Source organism: Typopeltis vanoorti, chromosome 20 (genome assembly GCF_054136105.1).
Source record: "Typopeltis vanoorti isolate ZY-2024b chromosome 20, IOZ_Tvanoo_1.0, whole genome shotgun sequence".
Classification (NCBI taxonomy): Eukaryota; Metazoa; Arthropoda; class Arachnida; order Uropygi; family Thelyphonidae; genus Typopeltis; species Typopeltis vanoorti.
The window spans coordinates 80,281,550-80,305,275 of record NC_143568.1 but is presented as its reverse complement, the minus strand read 5'-3'; the positions used below and the strand labels follow the sequence as shown (position 1 = coordinate 80,305,275).

General features: G+C 35.0%; 1 protein-coding gene across 11 annotated transcripts in view; it reads left to right on the top strand.

The window, feature by feature from the left end:
• RhoGAPp190 (Rho GTPase-activating protein 190) overlaps positions 1-23,726 on the top strand; it is a 723,033-nt gene that overhangs the window by 611,866 nt on the left and 87,441 nt on the right. For all 11 annotated transcript variants that reach the window (XM_090410500.1, XM_090410505.1, XM_090410503.1 and 8 more), the window contains one exon: positions 4,207-4,338. In XM_090410500.1, the coding sequence (XP_090266626.1) occupies positions 4,207-4,338 (132 nt within the window). The remainder of the gene's footprint in view (positions 1-4,206; positions 4,339-23,726) is intronic.

Sequence of the window (23,726 nt, the reverse complement as noted above, 5' to 3'; positions counted from 1 at the left end):
TTATAAGTTTACAACTCAATCTATATTAGGATAGATTGAGTCTTCATCAATTGCCAAGTCTTGCACTTTAAAATATTGAATTCCTTCTTTTTATTTTTAATAAATAGGACTAATTTATTTTTGTTAAATAATTTATGGCCTTAGGATGGAAAAAAATCCTCTTAGCATTTTTCAAACATCAAAATAGAATGCTTAATGGAAATCTTCCTTTCCATTCAAATCCTTTCTGGTCTGGTTTGTGCATTTTAACCCAACGAATAATGTTGGCCGATTATTCTATCAGCCAACAGTATTCATTTATTTAAAGGTTCCTTTGCAGAGATACTGTATTACATCTTCTAGTTGTAATATCTTTTGTAGGCTTCACAAACCTAACTTGTGTCTATTCCCCCTCCCCACACACACACCTTTTCTTTTTTTTAGGTTTTCTTGCTTATTGACTCTTTCTCTTTGCAAACACTAATGTAAATTTTATAAGTAATAAATTATGATTATTTTTACATTTCTTTACTGCTTATCTCTTTTCTGCTGCATGCTGCTCAGTTTCACTGGCTTTTGCTTACAGATTTTGTTCATATTCCAGTTGTAATATCTTTTGTAGGCTTTTTAACTCTTACCAGATATATTTTCCTGACTCTAGAAATTATTATGAAGAGAGAGAGACATGGAGTCAGAGACTCATCAAGGTAGGGCCACACATTACCCACATCAGCTGTCATACTTGGTTTTGAACTCATTCACACTACCTGCACTCACCATATTCATTTGCATTCCATTCTAATTGCATACCACTCTATGATAGAAAAATCTTGCTCTCATCCCCTTCTTCACTGCATTCATTCTTGCTTTCCTCGGATGTCCTCTCCCCACCTTCCATAAAATGAAAAATTCCATCTACTGGTAGTAGTTTGTATGGTCTTTGTTTTGTGCATTTATTGCACATAATATTGCTTATTGGAGGCCTGCAGTGGCTTGAAAGAAAAGTTTCATATTTTGTCTCTAGAACAGTTTCTGGACTATGAAAAAAAAAAAAAAAAAAAAAAAACTTTAATAATAATAGGGGGGGGGAAAATATATATATATATATATATATATATATATAATTAATATTTTAAAAAAATCCTTAGCTCATCCACAGGAATCTACTGTAAATTTACAACAACATTTGCGATGTGTGTGTGTGTGTGAATGCATCATATATATATATATATATATATATATATATGAAATTAATATAAAAAATCCTTAACTTATCCACAATATGAATCTACTATAAGTTTACAAAAACATTTCACTGTGTGTGTGTGGGGGGGGGGGGGGCAACTTATAAAGTACATTGATGACTTTTCTCTTCTTAATATGTAATCCATATTATAGCTATGTCATCATAATTTCCGCATATAAGTACATTGTCATAATAAGGAAATGTCAGCTAAGGTTTGGTAGTAAATAAAAATGTACTTAGTAAGTGTTCTCTTAGTATCTGGTAAAAGTAAGTATTTGCATACTCTCTTCTGTGCTACTAGCAGTAATTTTAGATAGCTCCATAAACATTCTTATGTTTACGTAAAGAAAAGCTTAGGTGTTGTTCATTATTTATAATAATGCTTAACAGTATAAAGAACACCAAGAGGAATAATACATATTTATTAAGCATACTAATATTTCACTGGTTTTCTACCCAGTATCATCAGAGTACAATCTAGCAGTAACAGAGTACTATGTATAACTATAACAGGCACACAGCACTAAACTAAGGAATTGTAGAAACAGTTTAAATTGTAACTGACACCTAATGTACTTTCATGGTGCCCTCTACAGGTCAGATAAACTACTAAGTTAATTTAGAGAAGTCTGTCTATTAGGTATTAAAATGATAGTCTTCCAGATCTTTGGTAAATTAATGTAACCATACTTGTGTTGAGACTGGGAGAGTGCTTCATAGTTGATGCTGATTCTATGAATAGCTTTTCAGACCTGTAATAACTTCTATGTAATATAGCCGTTTTTCTCCATCTGATCCTGTGTAAAGTAGTGAATCTATTGTCACAAACATTCTCTTAAGATGCAGTCAACCCACTTAGTCGTGGGTGTAATTTCACCATTGTGCCCCCAAAAAGTACTGGTTTTAAAAATTATGACCAGCATAGAATATGGTGTCTGTGAACTCATGCACAGTTGCTAATAATTTTTGGTTGGATGTAACTAATATTTTAAGTAAATCCAAACCTCCCAATAATATTCCACCAAAAGAAACATCAGTGCTTAGAAAGTTATATAAGAACAAACAAATTATTGTAACTTAAACCAATAAGGGAAATGTACTGTCATTATGAATCAAGCAAAATACAACAGAAAAATTAATCATCTTAATGAGTCCTCCACTTAAGATATCATACATTGGGATCCTACCAAATCCCAAAAGAAAAGTTTGCAAATATTAAAAAAAAAAAAAAAGAGTTATATCCTTGTCTAAAGAAATTGCCTAAAAACTTAACCATTATCATGTCAAACCACCCTGGATATACGGGATCCCTAAAATTCACAACCCCCCCCCCCATCTCCTACCCAATTAGTAGGTGAGAATATCCCCACTTACTAACCTGGGTAGGCTAAACATTTATCCAAATCAATTTCCTCCTTTATAGGCAACTCTCCCTCATCTGTTATAAAAACTCTTTGCAATTTAAAATGTTATTAAAAATTTAACTTGGACAGATTCTGACACTATGGTTAGTTTTGATATCACCTCACTTTTCATTAATGTACCTTTGACAAAAACCCTTAATATAGCCTCATTTTCTCCCTGACATATCTGATTTATTCAGATTCACTATATACATAATTTATTTCCAATGGAAAGGAAAAATATACAAACAGCTAGACTTCTGTGGGTTCCCTCTTTTCCCACCTCTAGCAAACTTCCATGGAGCATTTTGAAAACCAGGCACTCACACAGCCACACTTAAACCAACAGTTTGACTGCACTGTGTTGATGATGTGTTTGCTGTTTGGCCTCATGGACCAGACACATTACATTTTACGATCTTAACAGCCAACATCCTAGAATAAACTTCACCACAGAAAAAGAAAGTAACAATCACTAGTCTCTCCTTTTTAGATACATTAAGTAACATAACTTCCTAATGGCTCATTATCCTTCTCCATCTACAGAAAACCCACTCATAATGGAAGGTATTGACAAACAATTACATTGCCATCCTTCCCAATAGTATGGTATCCTCAAAACACTTACTCACTGATCCAGGATTATTTGTTTAGATGATATAGCCCTTGAAACTGCGTGCAGGGACCTTTGCAACACCTTTTTAGCCAATGGTTGTAGCCCTATATAAAATATTACATATACTCCCTCTCCCCATCCTTCCTACACACAGGATCACAGCAAAACCATTCCCATATGTTAAGGGTATATCAAAAAAAAATAGCCAAAGTTCTCTGCAGATATGATCTTCATACCACTTTCAAACCTTTCATTCAGCTAGCCCTAATACATTCTCCTAAAGATTGACTATATCCTTTTGAACATTCTGGAGTGTATAAAGTCCCTTGTGCTTGCAGTTTGGCCTACTTTGGACAGACTAGTAGATCAATTAACATCTACCTTTAAGAACCAAAACACCAAAATTACAACTGTCATCATCTGTATGATAAGTTAGGATTGGCAGACCATGCTCTGGTTTGCTCTATATTACAAAGAAGTCATTACAGGTATGAAAGGCTATTTTTGGAATCAGCATCAAGTATAAAGCACTCTCTCAACCTCAACAAACATGATTGCATTAATTTAAAAGATCCAGGAGACTATCATTTTAAGACCTAATAGCTGGACTTCTCTAAATTAACTTTGTAGTTATCTGATCCCTAGAGATTCCATGTAAGGACATAAGGTGTCAGTTACAATTTAAATTGTTTCTACAGTTTCTTAGTTTGGTGCTATGATAACTGTGTGCCCATCACAGTTATCATTATGCTCTGATGATGCTGGGTAGAAAATCAAAAAATATTGGTGAATTCAAGAAATATATTTTTCCTCTTGGTGTTGTTTATACTGTTAAGTTTAAATAATCATACTTTCCAAAGTAATTCTTGCATATCATAACATGCTTACCACAAGATTTAAAATGTACCTGCCATATATTCCACATTTTTTCTTTTCTAATTTCGGTACTACATCATTTGCAGATCCTCAGGTTTCTATCAGAGAATTAGATATCCCTGTGAATGCTGTAGCCACAGCACTCAAAGATTTCTTTTCTAAAAGACTTCCGCCTCTCATTCCACGTGTCCTCATGGATGAACTTACCGAAATTGCAGGTTTGTAACCAGCATGTTTTGTTTTGTGATAATAATTGCAAAATTTTACTTTTTTTTAACTGCTACAGACTGTACATCTTCCTAACATTATTCTCTATAGTCTGATGAAATACTTCGTGTTTGGATGAGGACAAATGACATTTCTGGAAAAAAATAATTATTTTATAATTTAAAAGCCCATGTCTTGTTAACTGTTCACAATACTGACTTACTGTTTGTGTATATATTGCACTATATGTTATTATTCATGCAAAAAAATTGGTGGGGAAATGGTAAAATGTCTTGTGAACAAAGCTTTCTTCTAAATTTCTCATAAATTTCAAAACGTATGAAATACATATGTTTTGAAATTCAAAGATAGTTGGTTAATTTCAAATTAACTGATGCTCATACATTTCATGCTCGTTGATTGGCTTTTTTGTGCTTTATTTCATTCAAGGTCACAAATGTCTTTTTTTTTTTTTTTTGCCAGTGATCTTCCACTTGTCCTTTGGGCAGTTCCAGATTGCATGTGATCACTCTGTGTTTTGTTTCTTTTTTCAGCAGAACTAGAAACAATAATTCAACCTGATGCATTTTTGGCCTTCTAATCCAGACAGCTCTGATATACACATTATACTGAAATATTTTTTATTGATATAGAAATATTCATTCTCCATTCCACTTTGAGTTTTCATCCCTTATCTAAGCTTTTTTTTTTTTTTTTTAATCTAAGCACTCAGGCTGTTTTCAAGAGAAAAATCAGTCATCTTACAACTTGCGTTCATTGAAATCTCCATGTTCAGTTTTTTTGTTTGTACCTAATGCTAAAATATCAGATCAACACATCAAAATTTAGAAATATGCAAAAGCAGGAAATTTGCATCTTAGGAAAAACTAGTTTTTTGCTGTCTTATTATGTTTGCATTTTTTTTTTTTTTTTTTTTCCACATTAATGATGATAGTATGCTTAGACTACATCTTCTGGACCATCAACACAGCAGATCTTAGCTTTGCTGATGATGTTGTACTTGTCGATACAGAACCAACAATTGTGCAAAAACATCTCAATCTGCTAGAGGCACAGGCTAAACTTATTGGTCTGCAGATCAACATCCAAAAGTCCAAAGTATTCTCAAAAGGTTGTGAAAACTTTATTCTTCATATCAACAATAAACTCTTAGAAAGAGTAAAGGAACTTTCAATACCTTGGATCGTACATCAGCAATACAGAAAATTATATTAGAAAATAAATAGCTGGATCTAGTCTTCCATAACAAACTCTGCCCCATCTGGAAATCATCTTTAATATCATTAAAGATAAAATTAAGACTATACTGTGCAACCAGTAGATTTATTTTCTTGTATGGTTCTCAAACTTGGACAATAAGCACCAAAAAAAACTACAGATCTAATTAACTCCTTTGGAACTACATGCCTCAGACTGATCCTCACTAACTCTGCTATGCTAAATTTGCTAAACAAGAACCACTTGTCAGTATAGTCAAAAAACTACAACTCAGGTGGCTTAGGCATCAACTTAGACATCCTGGTCTCACCCTTTTTGGAATCCCTCATCCTGTACAAACCAGGAGATGGCAATTGCAGTAGAGGAAGACCATGCAAACAATTTTGGCAATACATATGTGAAACCGTCAGTAGTCTGAACTGTAAAACTCCATCTGACATCTACCAGTTAGCTCAAGATAGAGAGATTTGGAAGACCATAATTTGCAATATTTAATTTTTAATAATCTCTTTTCCCTTTTCACATTGTGAATAAACCCAGATTAATGATGATTTTAGTAAATATCTTGCCATTCAAAACTCTCAATATTCACGTCTCGTTTAAATATCTTCTAAAACAGATCTGAAGAATCTAATGTGGATATAGACCAGCCTCCTAATTCATGACATTTTTCCAGTTGTAAAAGTTTTGTTATCAAAGTTGACTCTAAATGCCTTCATTAAATTCTTTCTAAAATGAAGGAATCTAATAACAGTTAACTTTTATGGATTTCGCCACTAACAATCAAGTGGTTTTTTTTTTTTCTTTTTTTTTTTTTTTTTTTCATAAAGAATGTTACCTTTGGACTAATATGGAGAAATTTGAATGATTGCTCTTGATATTTCTGAAACATTAGATTGGGTTTAGCACAAATGCCCAGTAAGTACAAGGGTGGTCTGAAATGTTCTCGGCCTCTGCCATAGATGGCACCACTGTTGGGAAGATTTTTTTTTTTTTCTAAGTTGGTACATCTGTCATAAGCATCCATGTGAAATTGCAAGTCATTCTATTAAGTAGTTTGTTTTATACAGCTGTCTGAAGCAAAAGTGTTGTCTTGCATCCCTTGAAATGGATAAAATTGAGTATCGTGCGATTATAAAATTCTTTATAAAAGGAGGTATAACGCCAAAAGAAATTCATTCAAAATTCATAAAAGTTTATGGGCACTCTTCTCCTTTGTTTTCGACAATTAAGAAATGGCCTGCGAAGTTTAAACTTGGCCGTACCACTCTTGAAGATGATCCATGTGAAGGACGTCCAGAAAGTATAACAACACCAGAAATCATTGATCAAGTGCATGGCATGGTATTGGGTGACCGGCGAGTCAAATTGCATGAAATTGATGAGCCTATAGGCATTTCAAAAGAACATGTAGGATATATTTTGCATGAAGAATTGCAAATGAAAAAGCTTTGTGCAAGATGGATGCCTTGCTTGCTTGCTCACAGCAGATCAAAAACGCACTCACATGAAAATCTCTGAACAGTGCTTGGAGCATTTTAACACTGATTTTGTGCATTGATTTGTTACTATGGATGAGACTTGGCTTCACTATTATACACCAGAATCCAAACAGCAGTCAAAACAGTGGACAGAAGCCGGTTATTCAGCACTAAAGAAGACAAAGTCTGTTCCATCAACAAGAAAGATCATGGATCAGTGTTTGGGAATGTTAAAGGCATTTTGTTTATTAATTATCTTGAAAAATGGTAAAACAATAACCAGGGAATGTTATTCTGATTTTTTAAAACCAGACTAGATGAAAAAATTTGTGAGAAAAGACCTGGTTTGCAGAAGGAAAAAAAAATCATCTTTCATCAGGACAATGCACATGCCCACAAAAGTGTTTTGACAATGGGAAAATTAAGGGATCTGCACTATGAATTGTTGGAACATCCACCCTGTTCCCCAGATTTAACTCCCTCTGACTTCTATGTCTTCCCAAAACTGAAACTCTTCCTTGGTGGTCAGTGTTTTCTTTGAATCAGTAGGTGATTGCAGCTGTAGAGGGGTATTTTGCAGATCTTACTGAGAACCGCTACAGGAATGGGATAATTTGTGTTGGAGCATCGCTGGAATAAATGTGTTAGTCTTAAGGGAGATTATATTGAAAAATAAAAATAATTTTGAAATTATAAATTTGTTTTTTCGTTGTTAGGCCGAGAACTTTTCAGACCACCCTCATAAGTCTCCATTTTATGGTTGTTTTCTGACTTATGCATCCAGGTTGCCAGATTTGTGATCTGCATCTGTGTTATGTGATTTTGAATGGATTGTTATTATCAAACTTTGTAACTAATGATGGGACTCCACTTTTTTATTTTTTGTTTTTTTCTTCACCTGTTCTTTTCTTTCTGTACATAGTCTTCTCCACTATATCAGGTTCTTTTTTTGCTGATAACAGTTCGTTGCACTCTTCTTATTACAAAAGCCTTGTTGCACTATGTAAATCATCTAAAATTTAAAATATCTGTCTACAATCATAACTTCTAACCTATTAACTGTTCATTGTGCTAAGAAAGCCTTGTTAAACTCACTGTTTGTGAAACTCAGTTGTCTCATATTTTCATTTCCTTCAAAAAAAAAAAAACATTTTCTTCTATTCTTACTTTTGACAATGCTCAAATCTTTTATACAAGATGAATTTTACTTCCTAGGGATCACTGACATAAATATATACCTCTTCATCATCCAAGAAATCAGATTTTTGCTCCATGCATTAGTATACCTTCCAAAACTGATAAAGCTGTACAAGTCACTAATACAACAAACCATATAATGCTGTTTTCACATTTTGGGTAAGAGCTTCTTAAAGATCTTCAAAGCAGTACAGAGAAGAACAGTACAGAAAAGAACAGTTTGGTTTCTTAATGACCTATCTCTGACCAAGTGACTGTATTCAGCTGATCTATGATTTCTTTTTCTTTGTATGGTCATGTCACCACTCATCAAAACTGCCGTTGATAATTCTTCCATTATTTTCTGTTTATATAGAGAATAATGGAAAGAAGAATGAATGAAATTTCCTCATCTATGTTCATTCTTCTCCTAGTATACTAATCTAATGTTAACACTACTTTTTTTTTCTTAGCATCTTGTTTTCATCCACAATATTTTTGTATTATAGGTCGAACAACCTCCCATGCATCATGTATGCGGAATTATCTTGGGACATAAATAAAGCATACTCATTTTAATTAAGTATACTTGATTTTGTTCCCACTGCTTTCTTTCTTGCAGAAGTAAGTGTGCATTTCATATATCTGGGAAAAGGTATTCTTGTGCATTATTGTGATAGTTTCTTTATTTTTGATGTTAATGAAACAATTTGAGAAAACTCCTTAGCCAGTATATAATATATATAACATGAGGATTATATGTAGCTAGGCAGAAAGAAAATGAAATGGCAGTGGTCAAGGAAACCTTTAACAGCAGCAATGTCTAAAAGTATTCCATACTTCAGGAGATTAAATAGAGTAGTTGGAAAATTAATTAAAGAGAGGTTAACCATACAATCGGGAATAAGGGATTATGAAAGTTGTATAAAGTGGGAAGAAATTACCACTCACTCAAGGAATATAAAGAAGGAAAGTGGCATAATTAGTATAAATGAAAAGTGCTTTTAAGCAGTGTTGTTTTTTCCAGTTACACCACAAAGAAAAATCCCAGGGAATTCTTTTAATGTGGCTAGTAGGGAAAAAAAATTGTGGGAATATATTCTTTATTTCAATAAGGGAATACTCTGAGTAGGCATAATGATAATAAGTATTAAAATGGAGGAAAGGTACCTAAACAACTTATTTACTATGAAAATATTTTCACCTGGGTGTCATAGGCATCTTCACTACAGGATTATAGAAAGGTAGTTAGACAACACACACTCATACACATGACGGGGGGGGGGGGGGGACTTCTGATAAACACCCAGAACATGGTTCTGTCTACCTTAATTCCTTCATGGTGATTATCAGAACTTTTCAGATTCCCCTCAAGGGTGTGCTGAAAAGTTGTGATAAACACTCAGAATAAAATGATATTAAAGTAACTGATATAACTACAAGAAAGAACATACTAGTAGCAGAGTTATGAAGGTAACTTATGTTCTTATATCCTCATATGTTCTTTCCTGTGGTTATATCATTTGCTTTAATATTATTTTTGTGTTCTAGGTGTTTATCAGAACTTTCCAGACCCCCCCCCCCCCCTTCGTATAAGTTCTTCAACAGTCTCCTGTAGAAGTTGTCCTTTTCCTGTCAGACTTCTTCAGGTTCCAAGTTTTACATTCATTATATATATAAGCTGCATTCAGAATCCTCAACTTTGCTCCTGTAGCGATTGATCTATCCCTCAAGACTTCACATAAATCTCTAATTATTCTTCTAGCCATTCCTCATTTACTACTGTCTTATGAACAGAAAGTCTTCATGTTGATAATGAACTTCAGGTAGTACTCTGTTTCCTTTAAGACCGTAATTTTTGTCGTTTTCAGAGTTTAAGTTCAAGTCTCCTGTTCTTGCTGATTTCGATTTCATTAACTCTGCCAAGGATTGATCTTAGTTCTTCCCTGTCATTTTTCAGAGGAATAGTGTATCATCAGTATATCTCAGCTTGCTGACCCAATGCTACACTCAGAGTCCTCAGCACACAATACTGAACAGATGAGAAGAAAATAGACAGACTTGTCTATATGAAGCCAATTAATTAATCCAGCACCTGTTATTTCCATGGCTTCTTGCTTGTTGTACAAGTAAGCTATGATCCTGATACTTTCATTACCTCCTACAGTTTCATATACTGAACAGTCAAAAACTTTTGAGTAGTCTATGAAGCCCATTACCAAAAGAAGCCTAAATGCTCTATTTTTCTCATTGAGCTGCCTAAGGCAAAGGATCTTATTATTATTTTATTATTATTATTTGACACCTCCAGGGTGTCCAACAACTCATCAAGGGAGGGTACTTGCTCTACAACTCTGTCTCCACCACCAACTGACCCAACTACACCAATGCCATCTACCATCGACCACCACCACTTGTATTTCCACAGACATCATAAACATCCATGCCCACGGCGGGATTCGAATCCTCAACCTTTTGACTGTAGAACGGATACTCGAACCACTTGGCCAGTTTGGCTGGCATGGTATGGTATCCTGGCCTGTCCTGAAACCAAGGTGTGCCTCAGCCATCTCAGCTTTGACTTTGGCCTCAGTTCTCAAGTGGAAGGAGAATAAAATTGTCAAAGAGGATAATAAATCTTACAATTCAAATTACAGATGTGTATCTTGAATTGTGAATCAAGTATTAGAGTGTGACTGGTGAGGACTAAGATCCAGGATCTAGTTGATAACAGCAGGATTCATGCTAAAGGAAAGGTTTTGTTTTAGTAATTTATATACACATTATGATGTAAATTTGTTAAGAACTTGTTTTAGCACTTTATCATCATCACCATCATCAAATCCCTAACACGTACCTTCAATGGGTGTACAGGATATGTTAGTAATACATGAAAAACTTACAGCATTACTAACCTCCTGTCTACATTTTTCCTCCAAATCAATCTCTTACTTTAGTATTATCAGATCTTATATTTCTGTCTTCTAAGGCACTGTTTACTCTATCAAACGATCTATTTCTTGGTCTTCCACTGAGTCTTTTCCTGCCAACCTGGCAGAGAACACTTGTTTTGCTAATCTTTCCTCTCCCATTCTGTTTAAATGCCATACCACCTGAGATTAACTCTGCTAAAACATCTGATAAAACGCTGTCTTGTATACAGCTAATTTAATATTCCGACTAATTTCTCTCTTATTCCATATGAATTTATTCATTTGACTTCCTACCATACCAGATTTGTTGATTCTGTTGTCTATTTCCATATTTAGTTTACCATCTTCACTAAAAATTTTGTCTAAATAGCTGAAATGTTTTACTTGTTCTATAGGTTCTCCATTCACAATGCATCTAATATTTTCAATATTTTTGCCTTGTTATTGCTGATTTTCATACCAAGTTTATTACAGCAGTTATTCAATTTAGTCAGGTAATCTTGCAGACTTGTACTGATTTATTTAAATGTATCATATCATCTACATAAAGGAAAGAGCTGAGATTAACATCTCCAATTTTGATATCAGGTTTAATACCACTTTCCTTCATAATGTGATTCATATTGATAATGAATAAGAGAGGGGATACTGTGCATCCTTGTCTCACACCAGATTTAACATTAAACCATCTTCCTGTACTTCCTTCAACTCTAACTGCTGACTTATAACTCACATAAAGACTAAGTATTGCTTGATATAATGCCCCATTGACAACATACAACTATAATGTTTTGAATAGCTTCTTTCTTGGCACCTTGTCATATGCCTTTTCTAGATCTACAAAACTTAAATATAGATCTTTATTATATTCCCATGATTTTTCAGCTATTTGTCATAAAGTGAAAATCTGATCCTGACCACCTCTATTTGGCCTGAATGTTGCTTGTTCTTCACCGAGCTTCCTTCTACAGTCCTTCTCAATGGTTTCTTGAGTATACTTGCCTGAATCTTACCAGGAAAACTCAGTAGGGAAATAACTCTGTAATTTTCACATTCAGTTTTATTTCCCTTTTTATATATGGGATACTATGAGAGCTCTACTCCATTCATCTGGAATTCATTCCTCTATCCAGGCCTTCTGAACTATGCAGTGCAGCCACTGTAAGACTTTTATACCTCCATACTTGAGCATTTCTGGTCGAGTATCATCTACTCTAGCTGCCTTCCCACATTTCAAGGCTTTTTCTACTTCAAGTATGGATATGTATTCCTGATTGCATGTCTGTTGAGTGTTTTTTACTACTGTGCTGTCATCACTGTTTGTTTCATTTAGCAATTTTTTGAAGTAATTACTCCATACATCAAGAATATCTTTTTCTCTAATTCCTTTTACAGTACTCATTCCTCCATTTCTGAACTTTTTCAATGGCCACCAGAATATTTTGCCACCTTCTTGATATTTATTCTTTATATTCTTATGAAAGTCTTCCTATGACTTTTGTTTAGCTAGTTTTACAGTGTTTAGCTTTCTTACATTTGTCTCTGTATTCTCTAAGAGCACATTCTGTCTTATTTGCCAGGAATTTTTATATGCTTTCTTCTTTTCTTTCACTGCCTCTTTAACTTCCTCTGTCCACCATGGAGTTTTGATTTTTCTATCCTTGCAGACAACCTCACCATATACCTCTCTGGCTGAATCAGTCAATGTTTACTTCAACTTGCCACTAAATCTCCAAGGTTTGGTTCCTGTTCTCAAACTCAGTTTTTCTTGAATAATGTTTGTGTATTTTAGTCTACAGTTCACATCTGAGAGTTGTGAACTCTGCTGTTAAGATCTCCAACAAGGACCAACTTTTCCTTTTTCATTGTGTCAGTTGCTTTTTCTAAAGCCTCAAAAAATTCCTCCCTTTCTACCTTAGTGGAACCTTCTATGGACCATAGGCACAGATGAGTCTCATTGTCCAGTTCCCCATTCTGATTATTTGCCCACATCACTCTACTTGATATTGCCTTCCATTCAAGAAGATTAACTTCATATTTAGTGTTGAATACTATAGCTACTCCTTCTTTTCCCTGATTGTTATTGCACAAATATAACATTTTGTATTTATTGCTTAGAAAGATCTCACCAGATTTTGTCTTTTTTTTTGTTTGTCACTCCTATTATGTCGATCTGGTACTTATTCAATTCCTCACCTAGCTCCATTTCTTTGCCATTCAGGCTTCTTATGTTGATAGTACCAATCTTGAAATCTAATGTCGAGTTGGAATGTGTTTCAGGATTTGTTCCAGTAGCTGACTTTTCACTGTTAACCTTTGTTCCCTAGCAAAAACAACAGGGATCTTGTTTAACCGGGCGTGCCCCACCCGGCATGATATTCTGTCATGTTGTACAATTTGGTCATTTAAATCCCAAATTGCCAGCCCATCCTTGTTTGTTCAGCATCCAGGTAGATACGTAATAGGGTGCAACACAAGAAGGTGAGGATTGGGCATTAGGTCAGAAGCCCTGGTCGGTTTCCCACATTCCTTTAAAGGATATGTGGAGGTCTCCTCTCACTTATACTGCTTTCACCCTTTAGCATCCCTAATTTAATACATCCCTTTACTTATTTAAAGGGTAATAGGTAAGCAGGGGCAGGGCTACATATGCTGTATGATATGTGGATTGTGCATCACGTGATAACCTATCAACATCAAACACTATCCATGACTGGGTAGTGTTTGATTGATAGATGAGATTGGATAATAGATTTCTGAGCTGAACAGGAAATTGACTACCTCATCGGTGTCAGAAAAATTTCTGTTAAGAAGCAGTATCCTGGAAGAGAAAATTAATTAGTGGTTTCATCTAAGGATGTTTTAGAGCCATTGTTGTTTACCATGTATGTCTGTGACATCAGAAAAGGTTTAAATTAAAATATGCAGTAGTTCACAGATAATGTGAAGTTGGCAAGGTCTCTGAGAAACAAAACTGATATGTTTCCTGAGAGGATTCAAACATGCTAAGGTTTAGAAAAGTGAGAATGCAAGTTCATTATTGCCATGTATAAGTTTTTGAAATTTAGAAGACAAAGACAAGATTCTGCGTATTCCTTTTGTGCAGATGTATTGAAGGAAGTGATAATGGACCTAAGGGGAATGGGAGATAAGACATGAAATTGTCTAACATGTTGTAAGAATTGAGAGGACATCATCTCTGAATCCTCTCTATCACCTCCTGATAAAGATGTGGCCAAATCATAGCCTTATAAAGAGGGATAATAACTTCCCTATCGTTATTTGTCAGTGTGTTTTGCAACATCTAAGTAATCCTTTGAGCTATTTTACCCATTTCTGCAATATTCACTCTGAACTTCAACTTTTTGTCCATCATTATCCCCCAATCCCCTCTATCCTCATAAATTTCCTTCAATCCAATAAAATCAATATCATACACCACATGCAACCTTTTCAACCCAAAGTGCATAACTTTACATTTTGCAACATTAAACTGACAATCATTAATCCTTTGCCCACAATGCCAATGTATTTAAATCATCCTACAGGATATCTATATCACCTTTATCATCAACTATTGCTCTCCCCGGTTTTGTGAATCTGGGAATCTAAGAGAATGATTGTGACCACTAGTCACAATCATTCTCTTAGATTCCACTCCACCATTTACAACTTTCTGATGTCTATCCGTCAGCCACCCCCCCCTATCCATGCTAATAGATAGCCTTATATCCATTACTATTTTCTTCGGCTTTTGCAATAGTTTTCCATGTGGTATTCTGTCAAATGCCTTTGCAAACTTGAGCAGTATCATGGTGGAGCCATTACCTTTATCCATTTCTGCTGTCACTTTATTATAAAATGTGAATAAGTTACTAAGACAGGACCTACTCTTTTCAAGCCATGCTGCCCACTATAGAGTATCGCATCCTTATCCACCCACTGTTGTATTTTACCTTTCGCCAACTTTTCCAGTACTCCTGATATGTTAATTGGTCTGTAGTTTGCTGCCTCTGTCTTTGAGCCACCTTTATGCTGGGGTAAACTGTCTTTCCACTTGCATCTTACCATCTTTCCACTTGCTTGGAACAGAGCTCAGGCTTTGATTGAGCAACTTCATCAGAGGCAATGCTAATTCGCATGCACGTTCACGTAGTACACAGACTAATGTGCCATCCAATCTGCCGTGTTCACATATTTTTTAATATGCTGAACACCTCCTGTTCATCTATCTCAGTTTTGATATATGTGTCTGTAACATCAACTGTATAATCTCCAACTGGATGATACACTTTTGCAAAATGATCACTTAGTAACTCAACTATTTTTTTGGCTCAGTCACCTTCCTACTCTGAGCATTGTTTAAAATCATCCTATCATAATCATTTTTCCTCTTTCCTTTCACGTAACAAAAAGATTCTTGTGTTTACTTTGGCCTGTTTAACTAATTCTCTCTCACCCTTCTTGCTTGCACTTTTATACTGCCAATGAATATTCTGATCACTCTTTTCTTTATATTCTCTCTGCAATGTTTTCTTTTTTTGCAGCTCTTGTTTTATATCCCTATTCATCCATTTAATTCCAACTTGGTTTATCCTCCTGACCTTGAGTATGCAGTCTGTGACCACTTGCCATGCACTACTGACGTTCTTTCCTTATAGCTTCTCAAGCCATGCCGCTGTTCCAAGATGACTCCTGAGTCTCTCATAATCACTATCCTTATAATTAAACATAAGTCCCCTTCTTGACAGAGAATTCCACATGTTCGGCAACTTCCCCAGCACAAGACCGCATGGTTATTCATTCCCCCCCTCCCCCAATTGGAGGCAGAGTGTCTACCTTGGTTATGGATGTTGTTATCTCTGATGTTATCTCTCATGCTGTTATCAAATCGAACACTCTTAAATCCCCTCTATAAGATGTTTCATGTAATTATCCCTTAGCAACTATATAAATCCCAATTCCATCTTGCCATGCTCTCTTTCCTCTCTCCAGTTACTTCTGTATGTTTCACTCAATATGTCATGAGCTTCTTTCAGGAAGAAAGAAAAGCTGGTAACAACATTTCAATACTGAATACAAGAACAAGTCATATTGCATATAATATCACGTCTTGGTCATAGCTGTCCAGCAGAAAACTATTAGTGTTCAGACATGAGAATAGATGTATAATTAATTAATTTAAAAATAATAAATAAATAAGAATATAAACAATTAACAGCATTCACTTCCCCAGACTTAGAAATAGGCATACACTCTGTTTGATTGAGATTAGGACAATGCTGTACGGCTTCACACAATTGAAATTTTGAAAAAATTTGAACGTAATGTAGTGTAGCAACTTGGTATGGTGTCTAGTGTCGATGGCATGAAAAGCAAGGTCTGAACTTTCAGAATCCAAAAATCTTATATAATCTTGATGTTCTTTGATTCTAATTGCAGCAGAACAGCCAGTCTGTCCAAAGTTGCAAAGATGACAAGAACAAGGTATTGATAAACACCAGGCAAGGAGTAAAGGTGATATCTTTGATAGGTGGTAAGAAAGATGACAATTTCTGGGCTGGTTTGATGGTTGTGTACAGATCATATCTGTGAAGTGTCCTTCACAGATAAGGTAGGATATGCTGATCATTTTAACATCAGATTGCAATCTGGAAGAGGGATGATGATTATCAAATATTTTCCATATCAAGGTCTTGCTGTATCCATTAAGTAATAGAGTATGTTTTATTTTATTTAAATCTTCTAATAGAAGAGACTCAAAATAACAAATTGTGTGTGTTCTGTGTACAAGGCTTTTGATAAAAACCTATTTGTTTGTTGTGAAGGATGATGATGCAAAGATATCTGCCTATAAAGGATGGCTTGCTGTAAACAGAACATTCAATATTACCAGCAGAGTTAAGATGTATTAAAATATTCAAAAAAAAAAAAAAGAAGCTTATTAATAGATTCACGTGCAATAATGAACTTAATGCGAGTATATAAGGAGTTAATTTTATCCAGAAACTGAAGTAGAGTGAGACTAGATTGTAAAGATGCCATCCACAAAATGCCAAATGTGAGGCGGAGGAGAAATGGTATTAGAAATCCAATCCTCAAAATGTTTCATGAAACAATCAGTCAAAGCAGGTGATAAAGGACTATCCATCACAGTATCTTCGATCTGCTGAAATAATTTCTTATGCCAGGTAAAATAGCCTGCATTGATAGTAAACTTGAATAAATTGATGATGTCAACTGGCACATACACTGCTTGCAAAGAAGTCAGTGGACACCCCATGGGCAAGATGCATTGTGTCATGTAACAAGTCGCATGTTTCTAGCCAGTATAAATTGGAGTAATATGATGCTCCCAATTCAGTGCAACTGCATCTGTGTGAAATGGCTGCAAGAGGGAAACTGATGGTGTTTGAAAGGGGCATTGTGATAGGGTACCATGTTGCATACCTAACTATTCAGCAAATATTTGACAAATTATGCCATCTGGGGTGAACAAGCAGTGATCCCATACTGACATGGAAGTTCAGGGAGTCAACTGTAAGCTACTCACAGTGGATGACCTACCACACTCACTGAATGTGACCACATTGAATGCGGAGTTCCAGTTGGACATGAAAGCTTGGAATGCCGGGTTATGAAGCGATGAATTGTGCTGTACTCTCTACTGAAAAGATGGACAGGTGTGGCAGATGTCTAGTGAATATCTCTTACTAGAGTGTAACCCCAATTATGAAATTTGGAGGTGGTGTAATCATATGGTCCTGTTTTTGCCTCAAACCTCTGTTTATGATACCATGAATATTGAACTCTGAGAGGTATCTGGACAGTGTAATGCTTCATACTTTCTGGTGTTTCTGTGGAACTGACCATTGTCTCTTTCAGCAAGACAGTGCACTATATCATAATGCTTCTGCTATAACTGCATGGTTTGTGGACATGAATGTCACCACAGAGCCCTGATCTGAACCCTATTGAACATATGTGGGATGAAGTCATGTGAGGTCAAGAGACCTCCTCCCCAGAACAGTCCACAACCTCATTACATGCCTACAGGAAAATGGTCCAAAATTCCCATTGATCACTATCATATGCTTGTGGAAAGTATACCTCACAGGATTGCTGCCTCATTGCAGTGGAAGGAGGTCCTACATCTTATTGAGGTTAGTGGTATGGCTGTTTGTTCCTAGCACTATGGTGTCCGTTGACTTATTTTCCAAGAAGTGTATATCTTTGATCAACATCATATTTTGCCACACACATGCACAACACACATATAGCAAATAATTATGCATAAATACATATACACTAAAGAATAAGTAAAAAACATCAGTAATTTATGCATGTATATGCGACTTTTGATTACATAGGTCATTAAGTTGCTGTATATACCATATATGTATAATCATACATCTCATTCACCTAAGACTAAATAGCGTGTTCTCAATTAAAATCTGTAAAGCGCATGACTGCCTATTTTGCAGAAATAGTCAAGTTCTCTTTTATTTCCCCTAAAATATTTGGTTTCTACATTATTGATTTGGTTTCTCTTAGCTTTAGAACTGGTTTTGAAGAAGGACTGTCATCTTTTAATTAGGATGATCTCTTACAAAGGTGGAGAGTCCAACTTGTTGGATGAAGAAACATGGTTACATTCTCATTTACATGTAATTGCTAATATATTTTGCTTAGACGTAATTTTGTGGCCATGTAATACACTGAGAAGGTTACCTCTGATTAGGATTAATCTTAATTATGCCTTTGTACTTACATACAAAGAATAACTACTATGAAGACAGTATCAGTCTGCTTTGAATCATATTATTTTATAAAATGAAAATGTATGAATGTCATATCCCCCACGTGCCCTCGAGGGTACAGATGTCTGACATATGTCAGTTTACAGGCCGAAGTTAACCCTGTGAGAATGGCCAGTCCTCAGCAGAGTGGCAACAGCATTGCTTGATTGAACCCCTTCCAACTACTAATTGTGCTCAGACTTGCTTAACTTTTTGTGTGAGCCATTAGAAGCGGAAACTCTACCAATCGACCAACCTTTGCTGTCAAATGTATGAATAATACATTTATATAATAAAAATATTACAACCAACAATTGTACATTGCAGGAAGTGTCATTATAATAATGTTTAATGCACAAAATGTATGGAAATCAGATTATCGAACATTGCATCTGCTTGTATCTAGATAATATTAGTGTGGTTTACTGCAATTGTATATAAAAAGATAAAAATATACATAAGTTAAAAACATTTTTTATCTTATGTATCTGTTAGGATATTTGTTCTCTAAAGGTTTTCTTCTAAATATATTAATTTTTAAAAATTTCTATTTTGTTTTTCTGGAGTAATTATTATTAGTATCAAATAAATCATATTATTACAGAATATTAAGCTAATTAAATATAATTCTTTATACTATATCGAATGCATCATTCATATCATTCCCTAAAAATGCCATCAAGATATTGGGATTTCTTTTATTTCATTGCAATCCTCGGAGTATTAGCTTTTCATAAACAATTTGTTCTGCTTAGTATATATGGAATCGCCTTATTTAGAAGGAAATATATATATTTAAAATTAAGTGGATATTGAATACCACATTATTTCTTAGCCGAATAAGAAACTCAAAGATAGGAAATCTGATCTAAGAGTTTCATGCCGAATATAGAAAACTATATAAAGTACGGCGAGTCCAAGCGTAAGCCAACACCTGGTAGTGCGATGCCAGGCAGCTTGTAGTAAATTTGGAGCAAGATCCGATCACTGTCCTTAATATTTTCCCATAATATAAAACACAGCTCCTAGGAGATGTATTACTGTTCTACATTATGAGAGAAGGTCACTACCCAGACCAGTTTTGACCTTTTTTGAGGTCTCATCAGTGAGTAGGTAGACCTAGATGTAATACTAAGGTTACAATAGTCAGAGCTTATTTCTTTATTGTACGAGTTGCCAAAAGGTGTACAAATACAATTACTGACATAAGAGCTATATTCAACATGAAACTCTTAGATCAGATTTCCTATCTTTGAGTTTCTTATTCGGCTAAGAAATAATGTGGTATTCAATATCTACTTAATTTTAAATAATTTTACTTTGCCGAAGTGAAGCCTGTTGGCTCTTATTAGTACAGTTTATTTTCATTGAGTGATTTAGATTGTCAGTAGTCATGCACTCAAGTATATAAACTGTAACCCTCTTAATTAATGAAGAATGCTTATTTTTCATGTATGCAATTATTTTGTCACTCAAGGTGCTGATATAGTTGACAAAGCTTTCTTCTTTGGTGGTCATGACACTTTTTTATAAAGATAACACTGATTGTGCTGTTCTGTTTTGTACATAATGCTTAATTTATTTTTGATTGCTGTAGGAGAGGAAAATTAGAAAGAAAACTAATTTCTAAAACTCCTAATTCTTATAGAATCATTACAAGGTTCATTGAGTTAATTGATACTGTAATTCAAATGTGTGCATTTTTTTCTTTCTGAGGGGTATGGCACCCTATATCCCTTTCTCAAAACAACTTAATTGTTTGAAAAAAAGAAAAAATCTTCAATTGTAAAATATTGATGTGCTCATATCAGTTCAAGGCACCTAATATATGCTTTAAATCTTGATTTTTGCTGTATTTAATAAAATTAGAAATGGCAATCTTTGCCATCAAACTATTGATGGCAAATATGGCAAAGAGAATTATAAGTGTAGAAATTAAGCATTCATTCCATGAAGTAATTTTTAACTAAGATTTTGAATTAACAATAAACAGAACTTAATTTAGAATAAAAGTTAACCTAAAACTTGTACACAGGTGATTAATTTGGAGCAAATGATCATTATTTTATAATTAAGTGAAATAAAATTCTCTAGGAGCAAGAAATGCACCTGCCAGTTATTGATAATAATTAGTTGAGAAGATTATGAATGGTATGCTAGCAGAGTTGTGTAGGAAGAAAGGAGTTCATTTTGTGTGTTGAACCTGTCCCTCAAATTCAACCCATTGCATGGGTTGAATTTGAGGGACAAAAATATGACTTGACAACTTGTTATAAACCATATAAAAAATTGGCATCTCTTATCCACTTCCCCTAGACCTACCTGGAGTATACCAGGTCCCTTGTAGTTGAGGGACAGGTGGAGCTGTATAAAAAAAGATGGGATACATTTAAATGAATTAAATATAGTGTGCAAGTTAACTGGAAAAACTGTTGTCACAAGAGAAATTAACAACTAAAGTGAATTGAAGAATTGAGGAAACTGGAGATGTTGTGGAAGAGCAGAAGAAGAAGAAGAATGTGACATAAGTGAAGAGAAGGAACACAAAATGGACAGGGAAATGAGGGGGGGGGGAGTAGGGTGGACAGGAATGACACTATGAGAAGTGTTGGAGGATAGTTTCAGGAGGATATGTGAGTGTTTAAGAAAGGATTGAGATAGTCAATAATATGTGGGGTTAACATTTAGGTTTGGAAAGAGGTATAATATCAGTAATTCTTATAGATAAACTTATGTTGGTGATTCATAACTGTCAATTTTTAGTAAAGACAATGTATACTGTTATATTAATTTAAAAAAACTGTAATTAATACTTCCTATATTTCAGTAATGTTACATTACCATTTTCAGGGAACGTAAAATTATTATGTACACTCAGGCACTAACATCGAACAAATATGGCTGAAGACAACTGAAGTCTGTCCTAGAGTCTTAAAAGGTGCCACTTAGTGGGCTAAATTGGGTAGTAGTCTTGGCTGTTGGGGCTGATGTTTAAGAATGCAAGCTTCCGAATTTTGGGGCAGTCTCATGCATCCAAATTTGTTGAGGTTTAGGGAGTTTTTTAGAGCTGTGGCTGATTCCAGGAATAATTTCTCATATTTATACTTGCTGCAGTGAAGTAAGGTAGCTTTCTTCAAGCGTATTTTATGGCAGGTGTCAAAAGCATGGTCAGCAAGTCCTGAGTGGCTGTATTGATGGAAACGGATATAATCTTTATGTTCAGTTATCCTATTCCAGCAATCACCCCCCCCCCCAACCATATGGGATTATAAAAACCCTATATAACAGGGCAAAATTAATCAGTTCAGATAACAATGCTCTTACCACTGAATTTGACCATATTCTTAACATCTTTGTAGTCGATGGCTACAACCTCCATAAAATCCAAAAAATATTAAAACCAATTAACCTCAACCTCCCCCTCCATAACAGAGACTACTCTAAATCTATCACCATTCCTTATACTCTTGGTACTTCTGAAAAACTAACATTACCATCCTGAAGATGGTAATGTAACATTACCATCTTCAGGGATCACAAAATAATGATACGTGCACTCAGGCACTAACACTAAGCAAATATGGATGGGAAAAAAAATTCCACCCCCTTCATAACAGAGATTACTCTAAATCTCTATCACCTTCCCTTATATCTGGGGTACTTCTGAAAAACTAACAAAAATCCTAAAAAAATATGACTTGACAACTTGTTATAAACCATATAAAAAATTGGCATCTCTTATCCACTTCCCCTAGACCTACCTGGAGTATACCAGGTCCCTTGTAGTTGCAAATAGTCTTACTACAGGCAGGACAGCTAATATCAGGATATCTGAACATAAGGATTATATCAGTTTCCACGAATACAGCCACTCAGGACTTGCTGACCATGCTTTGAACACCTGCCACAAAATACACTGGAAGAAAGCTACCTTACTTCGCCGTAGCAAGTATAAATATGAGAGATTATTCCTGGAATCAGCCTCAGCTCTAAAAAAAACTCCCCAAACCTCAACAAATTTGGATGCATGAGACTGCCCCAAATATGGGAGGCTTGCATTCTTAGAACATCAGCCCAACAGCCAAGACTACTACCCAATTTAGCCCCACTAGGTGACACCCTTTAGGACTCGAGGACCGACTTCAGTTGTTGTCTTCAGCCATATTTGTTCAGTGTTAGTGCCTGCATGCACATATCATTAATTTTATGTTCCCTGAAGATGGAAAAGTAACATTACCTAAAAATTGACAGTTATGTATAATATCAGTGATAGAAAATAGTGGCTGGGGGTTGAGTATGGAGGAGTCATATCTAATAAGTGGGTTAGTGAGACTTATTATAGAACCAGAAATGAGCTAATGCCAGAAGTATTTGAAATAAGGAGAACGAAATTGAAGCATTGATAGTTTATTCACCCAAAAATTATTGGAATAATCGAGATGTGGTAGGATGAGGGATGACATGCCGACAGGAATAGAGATGGATGGATATGGAGTTTTTTGTGGAAACAGAAAAAGAAAAGGAGTGTTGATGTTGGCAGAGGAGTTGTGCCCATCAATGGTTGAGATGCAAGGAGCAAATAGTGACTGGTTTTGAAGCAATATGGTGTGAAGTGAAGGTAGACAGGTAATATTGGGGGTGGTGAAAAGAAAATATAGGCAAATTAGTATGCCTAATAAGGAAAGAATGATCATTATGGGCAATTTCAATTATTGAATGGACTGGAATAAAAAAATACATCTGGAACCAAAAGATTTTATTATTCCATGGT